Source organism: Nematostella vectensis, chromosome 11 (genome assembly GCF_932526225.1).
Source record: "Nematostella vectensis chromosome 11, jaNemVect1.1, whole genome shotgun sequence".
Classification (NCBI taxonomy): Eukaryota; Metazoa; Cnidaria; class Anthozoa; order Actiniaria; family Edwardsiidae; genus Nematostella; species Nematostella vectensis.
In genome coordinates this window covers 9,153,837-9,165,464 of record NC_064044.1, presented here as the reverse complement: position 1 = coordinate 9,165,464, position 11,628 = coordinate 9,153,837, and the positions used below count along the sequence as shown (strand labels likewise).

General features: G+C 43.0%; 1 protein-coding gene across 4 annotated transcripts in view; it reads right to left on the bottom strand.

Moving 5' to 3' along the window:
- Positions 1-11,628, bottom strand: part of LOC5508826 (adhesion G protein-coupled receptor L2) — a 37,622-nt gene that overhangs the window by 18,817 nt on the left and 7,177 nt on the right. For 2 of the 4 annotated variants that reach the window (XM_048734235.1, XM_048734232.1), the window contains exons 3-13: positions 9,549-9,602; positions 9,295-9,475; positions 8,874-8,993; positions 7,995-8,064; positions 7,559-7,655; positions 7,210-7,268; positions 6,673-6,805; positions 6,395-6,498; positions 5,828-5,930; positions 5,355-5,505; positions 4,396-4,480 (exon numbers count right to left, since the gene is read on the bottom strand). In XM_048734235.1, the coding sequence (XP_048590192.1) occupies positions 4,396-4,480; positions 5,355-5,505; positions 5,828-5,930; positions 6,395-6,498; positions 6,673-6,805; positions 7,210-7,268; positions 7,559-7,655; positions 7,995-8,064; positions 8,874-8,993; positions 9,295-9,475; positions 9,549-9,602 (1,157 nt within the window). Of the gene's footprint in view, positions 1-766; positions 1,112-1,539; positions 1,582-3,180; positions 3,308-3,847; positions 3,937-4,198; positions 4,266-4,395; positions 4,481-5,354; positions 5,506-5,827; positions 5,931-6,394; positions 6,499-6,672; positions 6,806-7,209; positions 7,269-7,558; positions 7,656-7,994; positions 8,065-8,873; positions 8,994-9,294; positions 9,476-9,548; positions 9,603-11,628 lie in introns of those variants that run through there. The other 2 variants (XM_048734234.1, XM_048734233.1) reach the window with 2 other exon arrangements.

Here is an 11,628-nt window from a genome sequence, read left to right as displayed (position 1 = left end):
CCTCCCCCACTCCCTCAGCATCGCCACTCCCTCAGCATCGCCCCACCCCCACTCCCTCAGCATCGCCTCGCCCCCACTCCCCAGTGTCATCTCACCCTCAACCCCACGGCATCGCCCCACCCCAACTCCCTCAGCATATCGTTATTTTGAGTGTATATAACGGGAGTATAGTCATATCGAGTGTCGCAATATCGAGAATATCGAGTGTTGCTATATCGATAGCATTGTCATATCGAGTGTCGCTGTATCGAGAGTGTCGCTATATCGAGTATTGTCATATCGAGAGTATCGTTACATCGGGTGTCGCTATATTGAGGTTCCTCCTTTATAAGCCACTATAAGTAACTAGCTTGATACCATGCTCGGATACCTGTTAACTTCTGACCCAATGGTCTTCTACATAAAGACGATAATGCAACAATAAATATACCAAGTTAAGTTATGTACAAAAGTAAAGAACAGCCGCTGAGCAATCGTAGAGCCCGTGGCCTAATACTCGGATACCCATCAGGCCTTGCGTGCTCTCCCTCTCCGTCGTGCGATTTCTCGGCCGGAAATCGCTGGACCCACAAGCATGGCTTAATCATTGACGTATTCTTTGCAGTCATTAATTACATGAAAACTTCCGTCGCTATAACCAGAAAGGAGAACCCGAAACCACGAGTTTTTTAGGTTTTTGAGACCCTCTGTATTTTTCCGGTACAGGCATATATGAGTTGATATCCTTTATAAACATATTCTAAAAGATTCAGGATCTTGATCTACCTTGATTGATAAATATAATAGCGGCATTTTATTTTGTTATATACGAGTTGCTATCCTCAATAAACATATACATGGAGCCAAGATCCTAATCTATAGTTATTTGTAGTTTTTTGGAATACGTAAAATTGTGCCATGCCTCTTTTGATAGATATTTGGTTTTTCATTATATAGTATTTGTGCCAGGCAAGTCTCCAGGGTCGACGTCTTCTAGCTGTAGTTCTACGCCTTTCGTCTTCGATGGTGCGGTCATCAAACTTTGTCCGTGTGTCTTTTTGTGGCTGTGCGAGGAGCTAAGATCTTCAATCTGGCTTTTGCGGCAGAGTTTTCGCCTTAATGCCGCTCTGATCTGTATCAAAATTCGGCATATTGAGTACGTATGATGTATATTAGGTACAAGGGTATGAGATAAAAGACAGCAAACGAAGAGGAGACACCTTTGAGAAACTATCCTCTAAAACGCACCCCTCTGAGACACACCCTTCTGCTACACACTCCTATGAGACACACCCTTCTTCTACACACTCCTCTGAGACACACCCTCTCTTCTACACACCCCTCTGAGACACACCCTTCTGCTACGCACCCCTCTGAGACACACCCTTCTGCTACACACTCCTCTGAGACACATCCCTCCAAGACAAACCCTTCTGATAAACACTCTTCTAAAAAACACCTCTGAGGAACACGTCTCTAAGAAGCACCCCTCTGAGACTCACATATCTGTGGAACAATCTGAGACGCGGGGGTTAATATACATTAACACACTTTGTTTACCTCAAGATTCAAAGCACAGTGCAAAATGAAGATGAGCAGGCCCTATAAAAAACAAAGTGTCAAAATGGCAAAATAACAATCATCGTCAAACAACCAACCAATACATTAATCATCGGGTCTTCTGGCTCAAGTTGATCTGTCTTTGTCGGTCTCACGTCTGTCATTCTCATGTCGGTCGGTATCATGTCAGTTGTTCTCATGTCAGTCAGTTTCATGTCAGTCAGTCTCATGTCAGTTGGTCTCATGTCAGCTGGTCTCATGTCATCTGGTCTCATGTCAGTTGGTCTCATGTCAGTCAGTCTCATGTCGGTCAGCCTCATGTCAGTCAGTAACATGTCTGTCAGTCAGTCTCATGTAGATCAGTTTTTTGTCGTAGGTCAGTCTCATGTCGGCCAGTCTCATGTCAGTCAGTCTCATGTCAATTGGTCTCGTGTCAGTCAGTCAGTCTCATGTCGGTCAGTCTCATGTCAGTCAGTGTCATGTCAGTTGGTCTCATGTCGGTCAGCCTCATATCAGTTGGTCTCATGTTGGTCAGCCTCATGTCAGTTGGTCTCAGGTCAGTCAGTCTCATGTCAGTTGGTCTCATGTCAGTCAGCCTCATGTCGGTCAGTCTCATGTCAGTTGGTCTCATGTCAGCCAGTCTCATGTCAATTGGTCTCGTGTCAGTCGGTCATTCTCATGTCGGTCAGTCTCATGTCGGTCAGTCTCAAGTCAGTCAGCCTAATGTCAGTCAGTCTCATGTCGGTCAGTCTCATGTCGGTCAGTCTCATGTCGGTCAGTCTCATGTCAGTTGGTCTCATGTCAGTCAGTCTCATGTCAGTTGGTCTCATGTCAGTCGGTCTCATATCAGTTAGTCTCATGTCAGTCAGTCTCATGTTGGTCAGTCTCATATCAGTTAGTCTCATGTCAGTCAGTCTCATTCTGGTCAGTCTCATATCAGTTGGTCTCATGTCGGTCAGTCTCATGTTAGTTGGTCTCATGCCAGTTGGTCTCATGTCAGTTGGTCTCATGTTAGCTAGTCTTATGTCGGTCAGTCTCATGTCATTTGGTCTCATGTCGGTTGGTCTCATGTTGGTGAGTCTCATGTCAGTTGGTCTCATGCCAGTTGGTCTCATGTCAGTTGGTCTCATGTTGGTCAGTCTTATGTCGGTCAGTCTCATATCAGTTGGTCTCATGTCAGTTGGTCTCATGTCGGTCAGTCTCATGTCAGTTGGTCTCATGTCAGTCAGTCTTATGTTGGTCATTCTCATGTTGGTCAGTCTCATGTCAGTCAGTCTCATGTCAGTTGGTCTCATGTCAGTTGGTCTCATGTCAGCTGGTCTCATGTCAGTTGGTCTTATGTCAGTTGATCTCATGTCAGTTGGTCTCATGTCAGTTAGCCTCATGTCGGTCAGCAGGCCCGTAGCCAGGGGGGTTTGCCACTGGAATGTCCGCTCTAATGAAGGAAAATTGAGTACCACTGTGAGCATGGACGAGTTATCTAAGAGAAAATGGTCCGCTAAATGGGTAAAAGAAGACCCCCCGCTCAAAATCCTGGCTACGGGCCTGGCCAGTCTCATGTAGGTCAGTCTTATGTCGGTCGGTCAGTCTTTTGTCGGTGGGCCAGTCTTATGTCGGTCGATTTCGGCCCAAATCACTGACCTGCGTAGAGTTGAGTATTGTAAACAAGTACATGGTAACCACGCCTGCATCCAGCATGTTGACGAATCCAATAGACCACGTGATCCCCAGGACGGGGAAGAGCACAATACACGCCTTCAGGTTACGCCTGGAATCATGGGCAATCATCATTTACAAATAACCCTAGTTTTAATCTACACGAGTTAAACTTTCGTGATAGGGAATTTGTAAATAACCTACTTTAATACTTACCAGGAAAGAATGGGGTAATCAAGAAAAAATACTTAGGACTGAATTACGTTCGTATCCGACATTCTTCTTCTTCCCCTTTTTTCCATGGTTCGTAAAGGTTTGAGGCAGAAGTCAATTTTTTTTCAAATAACTAAGACACTCCACAGAATCTAGAGTTTTGCCTGTAGATTGCCTTACCGCGCTCCAAAAGGGGAAAAATATGCTAATCAAAGCGACAATGTCAACAGTTGACTTCCGGTCGCGAAAAACATTTCAAAAATGTAAAAGCGTCCCCAGTGTCTATTGATAGTTTTGTGAGGATGTTACTGATATTTTAGAGAGGATGGTCTGGTTTGAAAATAGCGCGGATTCTTATAGATTCTTTTGTCTCTTGTCGGTTTCCGGGTTTTTTAAGCTTCCGTCGGAAAGTAAACTGGTGACAATGCCGTTGCCTTACACTATGGAGTAGCTGTCCTGCGCCCTTTTCTGTCTCTTGCTCATGTTGGATAACTCCTTTAGGACGCGAAAGAATATGCTGCTGTTGATCTGGAAAATAAGTCTCATTGAGATAATGCTGATGGTGATCTGAGACCGAACAGGAAACATTTATGTGAATACGGTAAGAAAGGAAGCAATAGAGTGATAGGCTCAATGCCAATGAAAATATTGACTTCTTTCAGAGGACTTTCACACAGTTAACATGGTACCACAAGTGTCCCATTTGTATACTTACCGCTATAACTAGCACTGCGGGCAGGCCAAAAGTCCAAATTACCTGGTACCACAGGTATTCCGTTTATATACTTACCACAATAACGAGTGCTGCGGGCACGACAAAAGTCCAGGCAATATAATAGTTGTAGGAAATCCAGCAACTATACCAGAAAAAAAAAGATATAATAAATACAAAATGGTAACAGATTCCATTTGGTTTAACATCGACGAGCGATCTTGATTAGTTGATTTTGTCTTTTCCTACTCTTTCTTTTAGCACGTGGCACTTACGCATTTGGTTGTGTATAGCTCTGAATACCCCTTGAGCTTCCAGCGACAACAGCAAATGAAATCCCGACCACGAGTACAGGGATACCTGTGGAAAAGACGTCATTAGGAATAATGTTTGACGCTATTACAACATTGTGAGGTTACATTACGAAATGTTACCTCTAATATCTTTTTGGTCACGCAAATAAGAAGCACAGTTTAAGGCTCATTTTACCATAGCGTCATACTATGACGTCAGTCATCTGCTGAATCACGTCATTTCTATCCATGACGTCACTCTCCCCACAGGCGAATAGGCTAAACTGTTTTGTAGCTCATGTTACCGTATGACGTCACTAACCTCCCATGGTAATCACATGACGTCACTTTCCCAGGCAAAAAGGTAGCACAGTTTTAGGTTCATCTTACCATATGACGTCACTAACCTACCAATGGCTCTATTTACACTACGCAAACTAACCCGGGTTCGACACGGGTTAAGTTAACCCGGGTTAGTTTTTCGTAGTGTAAATGCAACTAACCCGGGTTCGACCCGGGTTAAGTTAACCCGGGTTAGTTTTTCGTAGTGTAAATGCAACTAAACCGGGTTCGACCCGGGTTAAGTTAACCCGGGTTAGTTTTTCGTAGTGTAAATGCAACTAAACCGGGTTCGACCCGGGTTAAGTTAACCCGGGTTAGTTTTTCGTAGTGTAAATGCAACTAACCCGGGTTCGACCTCTCGAGGTGGGTTAGTTTTAAAAGTAACCCGGGTTAGTTTTTTACTTTGATGAATCTACTACTACGCATGCGTTCTGTTATTGACCCTGTTTCGTCTCAGATCAGTGCTTACACTCCAATCCAAAACTAACCCGGGTTAACTAACCCGGGTTAACTTAGCCCGGGCCGAACCCGGGTTAGTTTTGTGTAGTGTAAATAGGGCTAATGACGTCATTTCGATGTTATCACATGACGTCACTCACCCCAGGCGAATAGGTAGCACAGTTTGAGGTTCATGTCGGCGTTGTAGACGCGCACGAGCTGTAAATAGAGTTGGATTCCCTCCAACAACATCCAGAATAACGCGGCCATGAGGAACAATTGAAGCATTGCTGCCGCTGTCACGCAAACAACCTGCGAAAAATTATATTATCAATATCATGCTTGCGTTACATAATAGACTAAAATATGTAGTGCGTGACATGACACCGTAAGACAAACCACATGTAAAATAAAACAAGAGGAACAGACGCATTGTCACAACTTTGTCACCAGCTGCATGTGAATCAGCCTTGCATGACCTTACACCCCAATATGGTCATAATGATATTTGATATGGGCGTTGTGTGACTTATCACATTTACGTGGGTCAAACAAAGAAAGTTATTGCGTGACACGCAACGGTCACGCAAACTGAAATGGAGTCGAATTGTGTGTTGCGTTACATGTCCCTTACTGTGTATCGCGTGGCGTCAATCGCGGTGAGGAACAAAAGATGAGCCGCCCACAGCGAGAACACGAGGTTCACTCGAATCTGTGTCTGCTGGCATGTGCGGTCGCTACAAAATAACAATAAATATATGAGAAACTTTAGATAAAAGGATTATGAATTGGGGCTCCGCTTCTAGGTTTACTGGAATCTGCGTCTGCTGGCACGTGCGGTCGCTATCAAATAAAACAATAAATATATTACAACTTTGGATTAAAGGATCATAAATTGGGGGCTTCGCTTTTGGGTTCACTCGAAATTGCATCCGCTGGCACATGCGGCCCCCACAAATAAAACAATAAACATAAGAATTACAATTATTAGATTATGTATTGGGGCTCCGATTTCTTTTCTATAATTTTCAAAGTCAGATAAATTTCTCCGCTAAAAATAGCACAATCACGTCCGAATTGATGTGTGAGAATGAGTCTATTAATAAATGCTCGTGGCGCCCAGCTTTAAACCAAGTCTTCGTTATATAGATATCAGTTATTTATTGCGGTTACCCTGTGTTAATCGCGTGTTAGCCCTTACGTGAGCAGCAGATAAGCCAAGATGGTGAGAGTGGAGCCGAGCAGAGAGAGACCAAGTCCGATATACGTCAGCAGGTCAAAGACGATCGAGTCGGTGGGCGATATCTGGTGGAATAAAGGTCTTAACCTTTGGTTCATTCTTCACCCGCGTCATCAGAAATGTACTTATAGTCCTACCCCTCTTAGTACATAAGGGAGAGAAGTTTTGGCGTAACTTAAAATAGTACCGCGATGTTTGTCACACGACGGATTCCCTTGCCCTCCCCCCTTAGTACATACTGGAGGTTTTGGAGTAACTTGCATCAGTATCGCGAAGTTCGTCAAATGATTGCAACTACACGTCGTCACGTGGTTGTCAGATGAGACCGCTGTACATCCGTCTGTTGACCATGAGCCAGAAGAGGATGGCGAACTAACACAAAATGAAAACAGCTTAGGTCGTCGATAAATGAGTCAATGAAAAGCACAACATGAACAAATCATGACGTAACTAAGTCGGAACTCATCAATGTGTCAATCAATAGGAGAAAATGAAGACCATATATGAAATCACTCAATAAATGAGTTAATGAATAGCACAACATGAAAACAACTCATGACTTCATGAAGTTGATAAATGAGTCAATGAACAGTACAACATGAAAACAACTCATCCCATCGCATTTACCAACACAAAATCAATCGGACAATCCTCGGAGACTCTCTATTTAAAGTGGGTGCTATCAATTCCATATTACACGTTCAAGGGCGGTGCTAGCGCTTGGACAGTTTACATAAACGGTAAGACAATTCAGCTGCTCAGTGTATGAACAATACCTTGTGGCAAATTTCCAGAAGGCGCAAGAACGTTGAACTTCACCTGTGAACATCTTATCCTGCAAATTGAATTAATATCAAGTTTTAGGCAATTTTATTTCCAATCAAATGATTAAAACTTAAACGCTGATCTTGATTTAGGCTTTTAGAAAGACTTCAGAAGCGCCTTTGCTAGCATGCGAAAAGGAGAATGGAAGCAACGCCTGTCCCTTACCCTCCCCCCCCATCCTCCGTAAGTACAAGCAATAAGTGAGCCTCCCCCAACTACACCCCCCCCCTTCCTTCAAAAGAATTCTAACTGCTGCCCTGCTTACATAGATTACTGTTATATAGAATGTCCACTTCATACCTTATTGTTATGGTCAAAAGTCATGGTCACGTTCTTGTTGAGAACGCTTCTTGGGTTTGGATGAAGCACTAGCGATAGTACGTGACTGTCAATCGATCTGTAGAAAATACATCAAGTTGGACTATTGAAATTCTGTAACGGATACCCAAGTATTTATTAATAATTTCTGTTTTTCACATCTGCACTTCTGTGTTTCACGGGGCAATTTTTTCTCTCTTTTATTTAGTGAGATAATCATAATGTTCAGGCGCGTACCCAGCATTGGCTGAGGGGGGAGGGGGTGCACAGTCAAAGGAATCATATGAAAAAGCATAGAATTTGAAGAATTTTCTTAATAAGAGATGATCTACTTATTCGCCGCCAAGAGGGTGCGCGCGCACCCTGTGCACCCCCTGTCTATGCGCCTGTTGTTCACTACGTTTGTTTTATCACTTACCTTTCAATATTTCCGCCCGTAGGTAGGGCTTGTATGAAGTTTTTAAAGACCACAGCAAGGATTACCGAACCTGCAAAGAAAATGACTAAATTAGAGCAATGTTTATTAGAGGACGACATATATGTTATCTATGGACTTTTGTTTCCTTTCAATGTTTTTTTATATTCATCATATTGACCTCTTCTAATAGTTTTCTCCTTATTCAAATACAAGGCAAGGAGCTATAGTGATGGCCACTTCGTTTACTCTTGCAACCTTTTATGCCACGCCCAGCTCGTAGCCCAGGTCATAGATAACTCTTCCATAAGAGTTGCCGATTAACGATCAATGCAGACTTCCCGTGTCTCTTTTCTCCCGGGATACGAGAAGCGGGATACAGCCGCTTTGTCAAACCCTCCCTGCCCACAGCCATGATAATTTTGCATTACCGTTGGCGTATTCCACGTTCTTTCTACCTAGGTAATATCTGTGTAAGTGAGGAGGGGCGCGGGGGAGTTGGGTCATCTAGTCATGTAATTTTGAAAGCCATGCAATTTCAGTCTAACAAACATGTTTTGTTGTAAACTTCACCCCTTTCTCTCAGTGTTCCTGTATATGTTGTAAGGTAGTGTTGCTAACATGACCACGCCCTTCAGCGTGGACACGCCCTGTTTTCCTTATACCCAATGTGCCGTGGTCCGCGAGGGCTAGTTATTTGGCCTTGCCAACCCATGATTACGAAGCCCTTGCTTCCGCCGATATATCCTTAGCTCCGTCCCTTACATCGTTGTCGTTATTCTCTCTAGAGACCTTGGTAGGCTTGTTTATTTATGGGGGCACACACAAGTATCCTTGATCATTCCTCAATAAATGATCACCCAACTTTCACTGCTAACTTACCATTGTCGATGTTCTGCCAGGGTACGCTGGCTTGTATTGTCAGCTCGTTGATATTGTTTCTGTAACTGAACTTAAAGTCACTCGACTGCTTCGGATTCAAAACCTTCTGCAACAGCACATCTGGAAATAGAAGTATTTAAACACAAAATAATACACAAACAAAACTACTCATAGCTTTTAAATAAGACCGACCAGTAGCCAAATCAGGGTTTTAGAAAATATAGTTAGTTGCAGTCCCTCTCCCCCTAAATATATGGCAGGTTTTCATCGTTTCGAAAGCAGCATTTTAAAAAACAGAACTAAAGGCAACATCAATACAGAAAAAAAGCATGACAGCAATAACAACAATAGCAATCAATGACGACGACCGCGGTAAACAGATTCATAAAATAAAACAAGGAAAAAAAAATAAGTCAAACACCTATTCCAGTGGAAACTTTGTAAATTCTTGGGCTCGTCTCATTCAAATGTGTAGCGCCATACTCAGCTGCGAACTTTTCAAAGGCTCTGGAAGCATTCATCAATGTGCTGAGGGCCAGATTTGAGTCAATTTGAGGTTCGTTTAAGAGACTTGTGATGTTGTCAACTGCTGCCACGGCCTCCTAACCAAAAGAAAGAAAAAGATCAAGTTATTAGTGGTTGGTTAACATTTTTTTAATCTGATATGCACCTTACCTCGAATGAAATGTTTGTCGGATGCTGAATCAAGTCTTGTATAAGTTTGTTGATCTGAGGGGTGAATAAAGAGGTGAAAGAAAAAAGTTTAAATTACCCGAATTTGAATTAATTACGATCACAACCTCATGTCTACATATCCCACTAACACGTCTCTTTTATAACCACCAAAACCACACCCAACCTAAATTCACCATGCATGTCCTCATCAACTTACTAACTGCGGATCCAACAAAGTATTGGTTCACCTCTTCTTCACCTCACCTCACCTCACCTCGCCTCGCCCCACCTCACCTCACCTCACCTCACCTCACCTCACCTCACCTCACCTCACCTCACCTCACCTCACCTCACCTCACCTCACCTCACCTCACCTCACCTCACCTCACCTCACCTCACCTCACCTCACCTCACCTCACCTCACCTCACCTCACCTCACCTCACCTCACCTCACCTCACCTCACCTCACCTCACCTCACCTCACCTCACCTCACCTCACCTCACCTCACCTCACCTCACCTCACCTCGCCTCGCCCCACCACACCCCAGCTCAGCTCACCTCATCTTACATATCGCATTTTTTTACCTCTAGTAATACGCTGTCTCTATTAGAGATTAAGCATAAGCCTTTATTATAAGTAACCCTTATATGTAAGCCTTTTTGCCTTGTCGTCTTCTTCGAACTTGTTGTTCTGTGAAAAATGAGATAAGCTGTGCTTTAACTCGGATCAAGTCTTGAGTGAAAGACCGTGGTGGTTTTCCTTGCGTAATTGGTGAAGGTCCTTGAATCATGCTTGGTACTGGTTGGTTCTACAGAGCTAATAATAAAGCTCTTGGAAGCACTCTTAGTAGTCAATCTTGTTTTGATTTGAATGTCAAGCCTTGAGGTGGTTGTCTTCACGATATTTGACATAGTTGGTATAGTGCTGGAGATCAAAGGTCTTATGACAACATTCGATGAAGTGCTTGTAACACTCGAGCTAGGGTAACCATCTGACTCGATCGTAGTAAGGGCTGCTCTAGTATGAAAAGACGAAATGCTTGCTAGATCTAAATTCGTTGTCGGAGTCGTCAAGCAAATGGCGGTACAGCAATCATTAGCTGCGACCTTTCTGCATCGCACCACGTTGTAACAAACTGTAAAAGAAGAGCCAGAAGAACTTTGGATACAGAAATAGTTACTCTCGACCTAAAACTTCGACCTTCCCGTTCTTTATTTTTCGTTTCCCTCAGGCAAAATCTTACACTTCAAAGCTAGAACAGGTATTTTTCAGGGAGGGGAGGGCAAGCCCGTGCCCAGGGGGGTGCAGGGGGTTCGAACACACACCCCCACAATGGCCGAATGTCCACTTCCGGCTCGCAATAGACGTGCTATTTTGTAGACAAAACTATAAAGCATATGCGAATAAGATAGAAAAAGACATTCAAGATAACTTATTTTTGGATTTAAAACAATCGGACAATAAGACCGCAAACTTTAATTTCGCGAAATTTAATGTCATAGAAAAATTGTTGACCGATTGAAAGTTCTATTATAATCTTCTTAAGGCAACAAAAGTATCGATAATAGCTCAGAAACAAGCCCCCTTTTCATTACAGTAAGACTGACTTTTAAAAGGGACGTGTTGGTTTTGTTTAAATATATTGGTCTTTGACAGTTAAATTCGCGAAATTCAGTCACCTTCAAACACAATTCATCCGGGATCGCGAATTTAAAGACTCGCGAAAATAAAGACAAATATGGTATCCCTGGTATGTCAATCTTTTTGTAGCCAGATCCGATAATAAACGTCTCGTGGAAATACTGCAATGGCAAAAAAATCCTTGTTCTTTGGGGTTGGTCAGATTTGTATCAGAAAATCCCCCCACCCCCTTTATATCAAGAAAATTCAGACAAAAATTGTCGTTTTTGCCAAACGCGGTCACTTCCATATAAGGAAACTAATATATTCCTTATTTGGAAAAACTGCATGATTCTTGTTATTTTTAAGGTTACCGTACCGCATGTTGTGCTTCGGAAACATTATGACTTGTTATCAGAAGAGAAAAACAGTGACTGTGACCATCTTTAATCAATGGA